Raw genomic sequence first — 16632 nt, 5'->3', positions numbered from 1 at the left:
GGTGACCAAGTTTTCTACTGTTTCTGTGGAATCATTTGGGTGCACTTTTCTTTTTTTTTATTTGCGAAGGGATAAAAATAAAACAAAACGTATATTTCATTTACTTTAGCGATCATTTATACGAAGTTTGTTAACTGACTAAAAAGTAACCCTGTATAAGCCAAAACCCAAGTTACGATTTTACATGTCTATTGTTTACGGTGTTCGGTGGTATCAAATGTCGTTACTCGGCAGGCTCGCGCCTCCACGCGCTCTGGAACCGCTCGGCGGGCGACTGCCTGCTCGACGCGGTCTCCCAGTGCGCGTACGGCGTGTTCGACCGCCGCGGGGCGCTGCGAGCCGCGCTGGCCGAGTCGCTGCTGGCGGCCGGCGAGCGGTTCTACGACCGCTGGGCCGCCTGGGAGAGACTCGGGGCGGCGCGGTTGCATTATGCTCCGGAGGTACGTGTGTATACTGCCTGCGAGCCGCGCTGGCCGAGTCGCTGCTGGCGGCCGGCGAGCGGTTCTACGACCGCTGGGCCGCCTGGGAGAGACTCGGGGCGGCGCGGTTGCATTATGCTCCGGAGGTACGTGTGTATACTGCCTGCGAGCCGCGCTGGCCGAGTCGCTGCTGGCGGCCGGCGAGCGGTTCTACGACCGCTGGGCCGCCTGGGAGAGACTCGGGGCGGCGCGGTTGCATTATGCTCCGGAGGTACGTGTGTATACTGCCTGCGAGCCGCGCTGGCCGAGTCGCTGCTGGCGGCCGGCGAGCGGTTCTACGACCGCTGGGCCGCCTGGGAGAGACTCGGGGCGGCGCGGTTGCATTATGCTCCGGAGGTACGTGTGTATACTGCCTGCGAGCCGCGCTGGCCGAGTCGCTGCTGGCGGCCGGCGAGCGGTTCTACGACCGCTGGGCCGCCTGGGAGAGACTCGGGGCGGCGCGGTTGCATTATGCTCCGGAGGTACGTGTGTATACTGCCTGCGAGCCGCGCTGGCCGAGTCGCTGCTGGCGGCCGGCGAGCGGTTCTACGACCGCTGGGCCGCCTGGGAGAGACTCGGGGCGGCGCGGTTGCATTATGCTCCGGAGGTACGTGTGTATACTGCCTGCGAGCCGCGCTGGCCGAGTCGCTGCTGGCGGCCGGCGAGCGGTTCTACGACCGCTGGGCCGCCTGGGAGAGACTCGGGGCGGCGCGGTTGCATTATGCTCCGGAGGTACGTGTGTATACTGCCTGCGAGCCGCGCTGGCCGAGTCGCTGCTGGCGGCCGGCGAGCGGTTCTACGACCGCTGGGCCGCCTGGGAGAGACTCGGGGCGGCGCGGTTGCATTATGCTCCGGAGGTACGTGTGTATACTGCCTGCGAGCCGCGCTGGCCGAGTCGCTGCTGGCGGCCGGCGAGCGGTTCTACGACCGCTGGGCCGCCTGGGAGAGACTCGGGGCGGCGCGGTTGCATTATGCTCCGGAGGTACGTGTGTATACTGCCTGCGAGCCGCGCTGGCCGAGTCGCTGCTGGCGGCCGGCGAGCGGTTCTACGACCGCTGGGCCGCCTGGGAGAGACTCGGGGCGGCGCGGTTGCATTATGCTCCGGAGGTACGTGTGTATACTGCCTGCGAGCCGCGCTGGCCGAGTCGCTGCTGGCGGCCGGCGAGCGGTTCTACGACCGCTGGGCCGCCTGGGAGAGACTCGGGGCGGCGCGGTTGCATTATGCTCCGGAGGTACGTGTGTATACTGCCTGCGAGCCGCGCTGGCCGAGTCGCTGCTGGCGGCCGGCGAGCGGTTCTACGACCGCTGGGCCGCCTGGGAGAGACTCGGGGCGGCGCGGTTGCATTATGCTCCGGAGGTACGTGTGTATACTGCCTGCGAGCCGCGCTGGCCGAGTCGCTGCTGGCGGCCGGCGAGCGGTTCTACGACCGCTGGGCCGCCTGGGAGAGACTCGGGGCGGCGCGGTTGCATTATGCTCCGGAGGTACGTGTGTATACTGCCTGCGAGCCGCGCTGGCCGAGTCGCTGCTGGCGGCCGGCGAGCGGTTCTACGACCGCTGGGCCGCCTGGGAGAGACTCGGGGCGGCGCGGTTGCATTATGCTCCGGAGGTACGTGTGTATACTGCCTGCGAGCCGCGCTGGCCGAGTCGCTGCTGGCGGCCGGCGAGCGGTTCTACGACCGCTGGGCCGCCTGGGAGAGACTCGGGGCGGCGCGGTTGCATTATGCTCCGGAGGTACGTGTGTATACTGCCTGCGAGCCGCGCTGGCCGAGTCGCTGCTGGCGGCCGGCGAGCGGTTCTACGACCGCTGGGCCGCCTGGGAGAGACTCGGGGCGGCGCGGTTGCATTATGCTCCGGAGGTACGTGTGTATACTGCCTGCGAGCCGCGCTGGCCGAGTCGCTGCTGGCGGCCGGCGAGCGGTTCTACGACCGCTGGGCCGCCTGGGAGAGACTCGGGGCGGCGCGGTTGCATTATGCTCCGGAGGTACGTGTGTATACTGCCTGCGAGCCGCGCTGGCCGAGTCGCTGCTGGCGGCCGGCGAGCGGTTCTACGACCGCTGGGCCGCCTGGGAGAGACTCGGGGCGGCGCGGTTGCATTATGCTCCGGAGGTACGTGTGTATACTGCCTGCGAGCCGCGCTGGCCGAGTCGCTGCTGGCGGCCGGCGAGCGGTTCTACGACCGCTGGGCCGCCTGGGAGAGACTCGGGGCGGCGCGGTTGCATTATGCTCCGGAGGTACGTGTGTATACTGCCTGCGAGCCGCGCTGGCCGAGTCGCTGCTGGCGGCCGGCGAGCGGTTCTACGACCGCTGGGCCGCCTGGGAGAGACTCGGGGCGGCGCGGTTGCATTATGCTCCGGAGGTACGTGTGTATACTGCCTGCGAGCCGCGCTGGCCGAGTCGCTGCTGGCGGCCGGCGAGCGGTTCTACGACCGCTGGGCCGCCTGGGAGAGACTCGGGGCGGTGCGGTTGCATTATGCTCCGGAGGTACGTGTGTAGTGTATGCGACTGCGAGCCGCGCTGGCGCCGGTGTGTATAGTGACGTGACTGTATGTGCTGTATGTCGTGCAGGAGGGACAGCTGCGGGCGGAGTGGGCGCGGTTGGTGGCGGGCGCGGGTCGGGCGGGCACGGCGCTGCACCAGCTGCACGTGTTCGCGCTCGCGCACGTCACGAGGCGGCCCATCCTCGTCTACGGCGTCAACGTCGTCAACTCCTTCCGCGGCGAGGCACTCGGCTACGCGCGCTTTCAGGGTAACTATATCTAATCATACTGCATCGTATCATGCCTATGTAACCTCAACATTACGTTACGGAATTATGTTTTGGGGCATTATGCGGTTACGGAATTATGCGATTGAATGAAGTTTTTCAATTTGAATAGGTATATATCTTCCTTTGCTGTGGGAGCCTGCGCTGTGTTCCAAGTCCCCGCTGGCGGTGGGCTACACTAGAGGACACTTTTCGGCGCTCGTACCCATCGAGCCCTATTGTCGACGCCACTACATTTGCAGGTACGATATATTTTTACCTCTAGAGATGCCATCCATAGTGTTTTGGTCGGATAACGCATCAGATATTTGATGTACCGTATAGAAAAATTAATGCCGGATAGATTGGGAATATGACAGTTGTTGTGGTAAATTCAAATAAACAATAACAATAAAAACACTGGTTCAATAATTACATTTCAGTGGTAATAATAATAAGGTTGAAACATTCTTTTAAGTATAGAATATACTTGTGGCTTAATTGTGGCATAAATGATTTATGTTCACGAACGGTTGTACTCTAAATTGTATTGTAATTGTAATTTTAATTATTATTGAATTTTATTTATTGAATTTTAATTTAAATTATTTAATTTGAATTGTGTTGAATTGTATTGTGTTGAGTTTTAATTATTTGTTGCATTTTCTAGTCAAAAATGATGATAATTTGTGGTGATATGTTAGATTTATAAGGCTCATCCGGTGTGTCCTAGCCCTAAGTTAGCTCCTAGTGATTTGTTAATTTGCATGTTAATTTGTTTTGTAATAGCACTAACATTATTTTTATTAGCTATGTAAGTTACTAACACATATGGGTGTATTAGGCCTGAAATAAATGACAATTTAATTTATTTTAATTTAATTTAATTTAAAAGTTATGCTGCCGATTGGCGTCTAAAATTACAGATTTAAATGCATAACGTGTTTTCAGGGATGAGCAAGAGGAAACCGACGAGAGTTGTTACCTGCCGCTTACGGACTGCGAGGGGAAACTGCTTCCAGTGCACTTCCTTACAGTCGACGAGGTTTGTCACGAATCGAATCTGTAGTTAGAGGTCGTCATTATTATCATATATTTAAGAGTTAGACTTGTCGGTGGAGCGATTTCCATGCATGTTGGTCCTCTGCCTTCTTGACAGACACCTGAGACTAAAAGTAGAACGTGTTTTCAGATGGGCGACTCGGAAGGCATAGTCCGCCGCTGGCTGTCGGCCTGCGTGACGGGCGGCGGGCAGCTGTGCGCGCGGCAGCACCTGCACCCGAGACCATTATTGGTGGCACAACTACTGGAGGAGTGGCTCAACCACTACCGGCGGCTCGCGTATGTATACTCTCTGCGTCACGGGCGGCGGGCAGCTGTGCGCGCGCCAGCACCTGCACCCGAGACCATTATTGGTGGCACAACTACTGGAGGAGTGGCTCAACCACTACCGGCGGCTCGCGTATGTATACTCTCTGCGTCACGGGCGGCGGGCAGCTGTGCGCGCGCCAGCACCTGCACCCGAGACCATTATTGGTGGCACAACTACTGGAGGAGTGGCTCAACCACTACCGGCGGCTCGCGTATGTATACTCTCTGCGTCACGGGCGGCGGGCAGCTGTGCGCGCGCCAGCACCTGCACCCGAGACCATTATTGGTGGCACAACTACTGGAGGAGTGGCTCAACCACTACCGGCGGCTCGCGTATGTATACTCTCTGCGTCACGGGCGGCGGGCAGCTGTGCGCGCGCCAGCACCTGCACCCGAGACCATTATTGGTGGCACAACTACTGGAGGAGTGGCTCAACCACTACCGGCGGCTCGCGTATGTATACTCTCTGCGTCACGGGCGGCGGGCAGCTGTGCGCGCGCCAGCACCTGCACCCGAGACCATTATTGGTGGCACAACTACTGGAGGAGTGGCTCAACCACTACCGGCGGCTCGCGTATGTATACTCTCTGCGTCACGGGCGGCGGGCAGCTGTGCGCGCGCCAGCACCTGCACCCGAGACCATTATTGGTGGCACAACTACTGGAGGAGTGGCTCAACCACTACCGGCGGCTCGCGTATGTATACTCTCTGCGTCACGGGCGGCGGGCAGCTGTGCGCGCGCCAGCACCTGCACCCGAGACCATTATTGGTGGCACAACTACTGGAGGAGTGGCTCAACCACTACCGGCGGCTCGCGTATGTATACTCTCTGCGTCACGGGCGGCGGGCAGCTGTGCGCGCGCCAGCACCTGCACCCGAGACCATTATTGGTGGCACAACTACTGGAGGAGTGGCTCAACCACTACCGGCGGCTCGCGTATGTATACTCTCTGCGTCACGGGCGGCGGGCAGCTGTGCGCGCGCCAGCACCTGCACCCGAGACCATTATTGGTGGCACAACTACTGGAGGAGTGGCTCAACCACTACCGGCGGCTCGCGTATGTATACTCTCTGCGTCACGGGCGGCGGGCAGCTGTGCGCGCGCCAGCACCTGCACCCGAGACCATTATTGGTGGCACAACTACTGGAGGAGTGGCTCAACCACTACCGGCGGCTCGCGTATGTATACTCTCTGCGTCACGGGCGGCGGGCAGCTGTGCGCGCGCCAGCACCTGCACCCGAGACCATTATTGGTGGCACAACTACTGGAGGAGTGGCTCAACCACTACCGGCGGCTCGCGTATGTATACTCTCTGCGTCACGGGCGGCGGGCAGCTGTGCGCGCGCCAGCACCTGCACCCGAGACCATTATTGGTGGCACAACTACTGGAGGAGTGGCTCAACCACTACCGGCGGCTCGCGTATGTATACTCTCTGCGTCACGGGCGGCGGGCAGCTGTGCGCGCGCCAGCACCTGCACCCGAGACCATTATTGGTGGCACAACTACTGGAGGAGTGGCTCAACCACTACCGGCGGCTCGCGTATGTATACTCTCTGCGTCACGGGCGGCGGGCAGCTGTGCGCGCGCCAGCACCTGCACCCGAGACCATTATTGGTGGCACAACTACTGGAGGAGTGGCTCAACCACTACCGGCGGCTCGCGTATGTATACTCTCTGCGTCACGGGCGGCGGGCAGCTGTGCGCGCGCCAGCACCTGCACCCGAGACCATTATTGGTGGCACAACTACTGGAGGAGTGGCTCAACCACTACCGGCGGCTCGCGTATGTATACTCTCTGCGTCACGGGCGGCGGGCAGCTGTGCGCGCGCCAGCACCTGCACCCGAGACCATTATTGGTGGCACAACTACTGGAGGAGTGGCTCAACCACTACCGGCGGCTCGCGTATGTATACTCTCTGCGTCACGGGCGGCGGGCAGCTGTGCGCGCGCCAGCACCTGCACCCGAGACCATTATTGGTGGCACAACTACTGGAGGAGTGGCTCAACCACTACCGGCGGCTCGCGTATGTATACTCTCTGCGTCACGGGCGGCGGGCAGCTGTGCGCGCGCCAGCACCTGCACCCGAGACCATTATTGGTGGCACAACTACTGGAGGAGTGGCTCAACCACTACCGGCGGCTCGCGTATGTATACTCTCTGCGTCACGGGCGGCGGGCAGCTGTGCGCGCGCCAGCACCTGCACCCGAGACCATTATTGGTGGCACAACTACTGGAGGAGTGGCTCAACCACTACCGGCGGCTCGCGTATGTATACTCTCTGCGTCACGGGCGGCGGGCAGCTGTGCGCGCGCCAGCACCTGCACCCGAGACCATTATTGGTGGCACAACTACTGGAGGAGTGGCTCAACCACTACCGGCGGCTCGCGTATGTATACTCTCTGCGTCACGGGCGGCGGGCAGCTGTGCGCGCGCCAGCACCTGCACCCGAGACCATTATTGGTGGCACAACTACTGGAGGAGTGGCTCAACCACTACCGGCGGCTCGCGTATGTATACTCTCTGCGTCACGGGCGGCGGGCAGCTGTGCGCGCGCCAGCACCTGCACCCGAGACCATTATTGGTGGCACAACTACTGGAGGAGTGGCTCAACCACTACCGGCGGCTCGCGTATGTATACTCTCTGCGTCACGGGCGGCGGGCAGCTGTGCGCGCGCCAGCACCTGCACCCGAGACCATTATTGGTGGCACAACTACTGGAGGAGTGGCTCAACCACTACCGGCGGCTCGCGTATGTATACTCTCTGCGTCACGGGCGGCGGGCAGCTGTGCGCGCGCCAGCACCTGCACCCGAGACCATTATTGGTGGCACAACTACTGGAGGAGTGGCTCAACCACTACCGGCGGCTCGCGTATGTATACTCTCTGCGTCACGGGCGGCGGGCAGCTGTGCGCGCGCCAGCACCTGCACCCGAGACCATTATTGGTGGCACAACTACTGGAGGAGTGGCTCAACCACTACCGGCGGCTCGCGTATGTATACTCTCTGCGTCACGGGCGGCGGGCAGCTGTGCGCGCGCCAGCACCTGCACCCGAGACCATTATTGGTGGCACAACTACTGGAGGAGTGGCTCAACCACTACCGGCGGCTCGCGTATGTATACTCTCTGCGTCACGGGCGGCGGGCAGCTGTGCGCGCGCCAGCACCTGCACCCGAGACCATTATTGGTGGCACAACTACTGGAGGAGTGGCTCAACCACTACCGGCGGCTCGCGTATGTATACTCTCTGCGTCACGGGCGGCGGGCAGCTGTGCGCGCGCCAGCACCTGCACCCGAGACCATTATTGGTGGCACAACTACTGGAGGAGTGGCTCAACCACTACCGGCGGCTCGCGTATGTATACTCTCTGCGTCACGGGCGGCGGGCAGCTGTGCGCGCGCCAGCACCTGCACCCGAGACCATTATTGGTGGCACAACTACTGGAGGAGTGGCTCAACCACTACCGGCGGCTCGCGTATGTATACTCTCTGCGTCACGGGCGGCGGGCAGCTGTGCGCGCGCCAGCACCTGCACCCGAGACCATTATTGGTGGCACAACTACTGGAGGAGTGGCTCAACCACTACCGGCGGCTCGCGTATGTATACTCTCTGCGTCACGGGCGGCGGGCAGCTGTGCGCGCGCCAGCACCTGCACCCGAGACCATTATTGGTGGCACAACTACTGGAGGAGTGGCTCAACCACTACCGGCGGCTCGCGTATGTATACTCTCTGCGTCACGGGCGGCGGGCAGCTGTGCGCGCGCCAGCACCTGCACCCGAGACCATTATTGGTGGCACAACTACTGGAGGAGTGGCTCAACCACTACCGGCGGCTCGCGTATGTATACTCTCTGCGTCACGGGCGGCGGGCAGCTGTGCGCGCGCCAGCACCTGCACCCGAGACCATTATTGGTGGCACAACTACTGGAGGAGTGGCTCAACCACTACCGGCGGCTCGCGTATGTATACTCTCTGCGTCACGGGCGGCGGGCAGCTGTGCGCGCGCCAGCACCTGCACCCGAGACCATTATTGGTGGCACAACTACTGGAGGAGTGGCTCAACCACTACCGGCGGCTCGCGTATGTATACTCTCTGCGTCACGGGCGGCGGGCAGCTGTGCGCGCGCCAGCACCTGCACCCGAGACCATTATTGGTGGCACAACTACTGGAGGAGTGGCTCAACCACTACCGGCGGCTCGCGTATGTATACTCTCTGCGTCACGGGCGGCGGGCAGCTGTGCGCGCGCCAGCACCTGCACCCGAGACCATTATTGGTGGCACAACTACTGGAGGAGTGGCTCAACCACTACCGGCGGCTCGCGTATGTATACTCTCTGCGTCACGGGCGGCGGGCAGCTGTGCGCGCGCCAGCACCTGCACCCGAGACCATTATTGGTGGCACAACTACTGGAGGAGTGGCTCAACCACTACCGGCGGCTCGCGTATGTATACTCTCTGCGTCACGGGCGGCGGGCAGCTGTGCGCGCGCCAGCACCTGCACCCGAGACCATTATTGGTGGCACAACTACTGGAGGAGTGGCTCAACCACTACCGGCGGCTCGCGTATGTATACTCTCTGCGTCACGGGCGGCGGGCAGCTGTGCGCGCGCCAGCACCTGCACCCGAGACCATTATTGGTGGCACAACTACTGGAGGAGTGGCTCAACCACTACCGGCGGCTCGCGTATGTATACTCTCTGCGTCACGGGCGGCGGGCAGCTGTGCGCGCGCCAGCACCTGCACCCGAGACCATTATTGGTGGCACAACTACTGGAGGAGTGGCTCAACCACTACCGGCGGCTCGCGTATGTATACTCTCTGCGTCACGGGCGGCGGGCAGCTGTGCGCGCGCCAGCACCTGCACCCGAGACCATTATTGGTGGCACAACTACTGGAGGAGTGGCTCAACCACTACCGGCGGCTCGCGTATGTATACTCTCTGCGTCACGGGCGGCGGGCAGCTGTGCGCGCGCCAGCACCTGCACCCGAGACCATTATTGGTGGCACAACTACTGGAGGAGTGGCTCAACCACTACCGGCGGCTCGCGTATGTATACTCTCTGCGTCACGGGCGGCGGGCAGCTGTGCGCGCGCCAGCACCTGCACCCGAGACCATTATTGGTGGCACAACTACTGGAGGAGTGGCTCAACCACTACCGGCGGCTCGCGTATGTATACTCTCTGCGTCACGGGCGGCGGGCAGCTGTGCGCGCGCCAGCACCTGCACCCGAGACCATTATTGGTGGCACAACTACTGGAGGAGTGGCTCAACCACTACCGGCGGCTCGCGTATGTATACTCTCTGCGTCACGGGCGGCGGGCAGCTGTGCGCGCGCCAGCACCTGCACCCGAGACCATTATTGGTGGCACAACTACTGGAGGAGTGGCTCAACCACTACCGGCGGCTCGCGTATGTATACTCTCTGCGTCACGGGCGGCGGGCAGCTGTGCGCGCGCCAGCACCTGCACCCGAGACCATTATTGGTGGCACAACTACTGGAGGAGTGGCTCAACCACTACCGGCGGCTCGCGTATGTATACTCTCTGCGTCACGGGCGGCGGGCAGCTGTGCGCGCGCCAGCACCTGCACCCGAGACCATTATTGGTGGCACAACTACTGGAGGAGTGGCTCAACCACTACCGGCGGCTCGCGTATGTATACTCTCTGCGTCACGGGCGGCGGGCAGCTGTGCGCGCGCCAGCACCTGCACCCGAGACCATTATTGGTGGCACAACTACTGGAGGAGTGGCTCAACCACTACCGGCGGCTCGCGTATGTATACTCTCTGCGTCACGGGCGGCGGGCAGCTGTGCGCGCGCCAGCACCTGCACCCGAGACCATTATTGGTGGCACAACTACTGGAGGAGTGGCTCAACCACTACCGGCGGCTCGCGTATGTATACTCTCTGCGTCACGGGCGGCGGGCAGCTGTGCGCGCGCCAGCACCTGCACCCGAGACCATTATTGGTGGCACAACTACTGGAGGAGTGGCTCAACCACTACCGGCGGCTCGCGTATGTATACTCTCTGCGTCACGGGCGGCGGGCAGCTGTGCGCGCGCCAGCACCTGCACCCGAGACCATTATTGGTGGCACAACTACTGGAGGAGTGGCTCAACCACTACCGGCGGCTCGCGTATGTATACTCTCTGCGTCACGGGCGGCGGGCAGCTGTGCGCGCGCCAGCACCTGCACCCGAGACCATTATTGGTGGCACAACTACTGGAGGAGTGGCTCAACCACTACCGGCGGCTCGCGTATGTATACTCTCTGCGTCACGGGCGGCGGGCAGCTGTGCGCGCGCCAGCACCTGCACCCGAGACCATTATTGGTGGCACAACTACTGGAGGAGTGGCTCAACCACTACCGGCGGCTCGCGTATGTATACTCTCTGCGTCACGGGCGGCGGGCAGCTGTGCGCGCGCCAGCACCTGCACCCGAGACCATTATTGGTGGCACAACTACTGGAGGAGTGGCTCAACCACTACCGGCGGCTCGCGTATGTATACTCTCTGCGTCACGGGCGGCGGGCAGCTGTGCGCGCGCCAGCACCTGCACCCGAGACCATTATTGGTGGCACAACTACTGGAGGAGTGGCTCAACCACTACCGGCGGCTCGCGTATGTATACTCTCTGCGTCACGGGCGGCGGGCAGCTGTGCGCGCGCCAGCACCTGCACCCGAGACCATTATTGGTGGCACAACTACTGGAGGAGTGGCTCAACCACTACCGGCGGCTCGCGTATGTATACTCTCTGCGTCACGGGCGGCGGGCAGCTGTGCGCGCGCCAGCACCTGCACCCGAGACCATTATTGGTGGCACAACTACTGGAGGAGTGGCTCAACCACTACCGGCGGCTCGCGTATGTATACTCTCTGCGTCACGGGCGGCGGGCAGCTGTGCGCGCGCCAGCACCTGCACCCGAGACCATTATTGGTGGCACAACTACTGGAGGAGTGGCTCAACCACTACCGGCGGCTCGCGTATGTATACTCTCTGCGTCACGGGCGGCGGGCAGCTGTGCGCGCGCCAGCACCTGCACCCGAGACCATTATTGGTGGCACAACTACTGGAGGAGTGGCTCAACCACTACCGGCGGCTCGCGTATGTATACTCTCTGCGTCACGGGCGGCGGGCAGCTGTGCGCGCGCCAGCACCTGCACCCGAGACCATTATTGGTGGCACAACTACTGGAGGAGTGGCTCAACCACTACCGGCGGCTCGCGTATGTATACTCTCTGCGTCACGGGCGGCGGGCAGCTGTGCGCGCGCCAGCACCTGCACCCGAGACCATTATTGGTGGCACAACTACTGGAGGAGTGGCTCAACCACTACCGGCGGCTCGCGTATGTATACTCTCTGCGTCACGGGCGGCGGGCAGCTGTGCGCGCGCCAGCACCTGCACCCGAGACCATTATTGGTGGCACAACTACTGGAGGAGTGGCTCAACCACTACCGGCGGCTCGCGTATGTATACTCTCTGCGTCACGGGCGGCGGGCAGCTGTGCGCGCGCCAGCACCTGCACCCGAGACCATTATTGGTGGCACAACTACTGGAGGAGTGGCTCAACCACTACCGGCGGCTCGCGTATGTATACTCTCTGCGTCACGGGCGGCGGGCAGCTGTGCGCGCGCCAGCACCTGCACCCGAGACCATTATTGGTGGCACAACTACTGGAGGAGTGGCTCAACCACTACCGGCGGCTCGCGTATGTATACTCTCTGCGTCACGGGCGGCGGGCAGCTGTGCGCGCGCCAGCACCTGCACCCGAGACCATTATTGGTGGCACAACTACTGGAGGAGTGGCTCAACCACTACCGGCGGCTCGCGTATGTATACTCTCTGCGTCACGGGCGGCGGGCAGCTGTGCGCGCGCCAGCACCTGCACCCGAGACCATTATTGGTGGCACAACTACTGGAGGAGTGGCTCAACCACTACCGGCGGCTCGCGTATGTATACTCTCTGCGTCACGGGCGGCGGGCAGCTGTGCGCGCGCCAGCACCTGCACCCGAGACCATTATTGGTGGCACAACTACTGGAGGAGTGGCTCAACCACTACCGGCGGCTCGCGTATGTATACTCTCTGCGTCACGGGCGGCGGGCAGCTGTGCGCGCGCCAGCACCTGCACCCGAGACCATTATTGGTGGCACAACTACTGGAGGAGTGGCTCAACCACTACCGGCGGCTCGCGTATGTATACTCTCTGCGTCACGGGCGGCGGGCAGCTGTGCGCGCGCCAGCACCTGCACCCGAGACCATTATTGGTGGCACAACTACTGGAGGAGTGGCTCAACCACTACCGGCGGCTCGCGTATGTATACTCTCTGCGTCACGGGCGGCGGGCAGCTGTGCGCGCGCCAGCACCTGCACCCGAGACCATTATTGGTGGCACAACTACTGGAGGAGTGGCTCAACCACTACCGGCGGCTCGCGTATGTATACTCTCTGCGTCACGGGCGGCGGGCAGCTGTGCGCGCGCCAGCACCTGCACCCGAGACCATTATTGGTGGCACAACTACTGGAGGAGTGGCTCAACCACTACCGGCGGCTCGCGTATGTATACTCTCTGCGTCACGGGCGGCGGGCAGCTGTGCGCGCGCCAGCACCTGCACCCGAGACCATTATTGGTGGCACAACTACTGGAGGAGTGGCTCAACCACTACCGGCGGCTCGCGTATGTATACTCTCTGCGTCACGGGCGGCGGGCAGCTGTGCGCGCGCCAGCACCTGCACCCGAGACCATTATTGGTGGCACAACTACTGGAGGAGTGGCTCAACCACTACCGGCGGCTCGCGTATGTATACTCTCTGCGTCACGGGCGGCGGGCAGCTGTGCGCGCGCCAGCACCTGCACCCGAGACCATTATTGGTGGCACAACTACTGGAGGAGTGGCTCAACCACTACCGGCGGCTCGCGTATGTATACTCTCTGCGTCACGGGCGGCGGGCAGCTGTGCGCGCGCCAGCACCTGCACCCGAGACCATTATTGGTGGCACAACTACTGGAGGAGTGGCTCAACCACTACCGGCGGCTCGCGTATGTATACTCTCTGCGTCACGGGCGGCGGGCAGCTGTGCGCGCGCCAGCACCTGCACCCGAGACCATTATTGGTGGCACAACTACTGGAGGAGTGGCTCAACCACTACCGGCGGCTCGCGTATGTATACTCTCTGCGTCACGGGCGGCGGGCAGCTGTGCGCGCGCCAGCACCTGCACCCGAGACCATTATTGGTGGCACAACTACTGGAGGAGTGGCTCAACCACTACCGGCGGCTCGCGTATGTATACTCTCTGCGTCACGGGCGGCGGGCAGCTGTGCGCGCGCCAGCACCTGCACCCGAGACCATTATTGGTGGCACAACTACTGGAGGAGTGGCTCAACCACTACCGGCGGCTCGCGTATGTATACTCTCTGCGTCACGGGCGGCGGGCAGCTGTGCGCGCGCCAGCACCTGCACCCGAGACCATTATTGGTGGCACAACTACTGGAGGAGTGGCTCAACCACTACCGGCGGCTCGCGTATGTATACTCTCTGCGTCACGGGCGGCGGGCAGCTGTGCGCGCGCCAGCACCTGCACCCGAGACCATTATTGGTGGCACAACTACTGGAGGAGTGGCTCAACCACTACCGGCGGCTCGCGTATGTATACTCTCTGCGTCACGGGCGGCGGGCAGCTGTGCGCGCGCCAGCACCTGCACCCGAGACCATTATTGGTGGCACAACTACTGGAGGAGTGGCTCAACCACTACCGGCGGCTCGCGTATGTATACTCTCTGCGTCACGGGCGGCGGGCAGCTGTGCGCGCGCCAGCACCTGCACCCGAGACCATTATTGGTGGCACAACTACTGGAGGAGTGGCTCAACCACTACCGGCGGCTCGCGTATGTATACTCTCTGCGTCACGGGCGGCGGGCAGCTGTGCGCGCGCCAGCACCTGCACCCGAGACCATTATTGGTGGCACAACTACTGGAGGAGTGGCTCAACCACTACCGGCGGCTCGCGTATGTATACTCTCTGCGTCACGGGCGGCGGGCAGCTGTGCGCGCGCCAGCACCTGCACCCGAGACCATTATTGGTGGCACAACTACTGGAGGAGTGGCTCAACCACTACCGGCGGCTCGCGTATGTATACTCTCTGCGTCACGGGCGGCGGGCAGCTGTGCGCGCGCCAGCACCTGCACCCGAGACCATTATTGGTGGCACAACTACTGGAGGAGTGGCTCAACCACTACCGGCGGCTCGCGTATGTATACTCTCTGCGTCACGGGCGGCGGGCAGCTGTGCGCGCGCCAGCACCTGCACCCGAGACCATTATTGGTGGCACAACTACTGGAGGAGTGGCTCAACCACTACCGGCGGCTCGCGTATGTATACTCTCTGCGTCACGGGCGGCGGGCAGCTGTGCGCGCGCCAGCACCTGCACCCGAGACCATTATTGGTGGCACAACTACTGGAGGAGTGGCTCAACCACTACCGGCGGCTCGCGTATGTATACTCTCTGCGTCACGGGCGGCGGGCAGCTGTGCGCGCGCCAGCACCTGCACCCGAGACCATTATTGGTGGCACAACTACTGGAGGAGTGGCTCAACCACTACCGGCGGCTCGCGTATGTATACTCTCTGCGTCACGGGCGGCGGGCAGCTGTGCGCGCGCCAGCACCTGCACCCGAGACCATTATTGGTGGCACAACTACTGGAGGAGTGGCTCAACCACTACCGGCGGCTCGCGTATGTATACTCTCTGCGTCACGGGCGGCGGGCAGCTGTGCGCGCGCCAGCACCTGCACCCGAGACCATTATTGGTGGCACAACTACTGGAGGAGTGGCTCAACCACTACCGGCGGCTCGCGTATGTATACTCTCTGCGTCACGGGCGGCGGGCAGCTGTGCGCGCGCCAGCACCTGCACCCGAGACCATTATTGGTGGCACAACTACTGGAGGAGTGGCTCAACCACTACCGGCGGCTCGCGTATGTATACTCTCTGCGTCACGGGCGGCGGGCAGCTGTGCGCGCGCCAGCACCTGCACCCGAGACCATTATTGGTGGCACAACTACTGGAGGAGTGGCTCAACCACTACCGGCGGCTCGCGTATGTATACTCTCTGCGTCACGGGCGGCGGGCAGCTGTGCGCGCGCCAGCACCTGCACCCGAGACCATTATTGGTGGCACAACTACTGGAGGAGTGGCTCAACCACTACCGGCGGCTCGCGTATGTATACTCTCTGCGTCACGGGCGGCGGGCAGCTGTGCGCGCGCCAGCACCTGCACCCGAGACCATTATTGGTGGCACAACTACTGGAGGAGTGGCTCAACCACTACCGGCGGCTCGCGTATGTATACTCTCTGCGTCACGGGCGGCGGGCAGCTGTGCGCGCGCCAGCACCTGCACCCGAGACCATTATTGGTGGCACAACTACTGGAGGAGTGGCTCAACCACTACCGGCGGCTCGCGTATGTATACTCTCTGCGTCACGGGCGGCGGGCAGCTGTGCGCGCGCCAGCACCTGCACCCGAGACCATTATTGGTGGCACAACTACTGGAGGAGTGGCTCAACCACTACCGGCGGCTCGCGTATGTATACTCTTTTAAGAGAGGGCTCCTGCAAAATTGCAGTTTTTATTTTTAATTTTTACACGTTTTAATAAAGGGCAAATGCAATGAAAAAAATCATACACAAACTAGACTATATTTTCGAGGGCAGACTGCAAGCCAAACATTAAAAGGTTAAAGTTGGCTCGATAGAAAAAAATCACGAAGACAAGTCTAATTTTCGTTTATTTTCAATTTTATATGCCTCACCATGCCGTCTTGTGTGAAGAGTGAAGACCGATGCACTACCAAAATTCGTGTAGCTTAGATGCACCGTGCAATGTCATGAAGAGTTAGAATGTGACCTAAATCGAAAAGTTAAACTTGCCGTTATTCTTCGCGTTAATAAACAAGGAGCTCTCGTGCTTCCCCTAAAGCTCTTGCACGCTCTCTATATCGTCAGGTGACAACCGAAACTTACTAGATACTACCATGAGTTCAGCGGTGGCAGCATG

General features: G+C 61.7%; 1 protein-coding gene across 1 annotated transcript in view; it reads left to right on the top strand.

Annotated features, from left to right (window-relative positions):
- LOC134750801 (ubiquitin thioesterase trabid-like) overlaps positions 1–16330 on the top strand; it is a 53855-nt gene extending 37525 nt beyond the window's left edge. Inside the window, exons 11-16 of the mRNA XM_063686045.1 lie at positions 235–440; positions 3025–3205; positions 3336–3465; positions 4154–4247; positions 4395–4563; positions 16290–16330. Coding sequence (XP_063542115.1) covers positions 235–440; positions 3025–3205; positions 3336–3465; positions 4154–4247; positions 4395–4563; positions 16290–16330 — 821 coding nt within the window. The remainder of the gene's footprint in view (positions 1–234; positions 441–3024; positions 3206–3335; positions 3466–4153; positions 4248–4394; positions 4564–16289) is intronic.
- Positions 16331–16632: the final 302 nt, after the last annotated feature.

This window comes from Cydia strobilella, chromosome 20 (genome assembly GCF_947568885.1).
Source record: "Cydia strobilella chromosome 20, ilCydStro3.1, whole genome shotgun sequence".
NCBI lineage: Eukaryota > Metazoa > Arthropoda > Insecta > Lepidoptera > Tortricidae > Cydia > Cydia strobilella.
The sequence above is the reverse complement of the archived record's forward strand: the minus strand, read 5'-3'. Positions and strand labels throughout refer to the sequence as shown.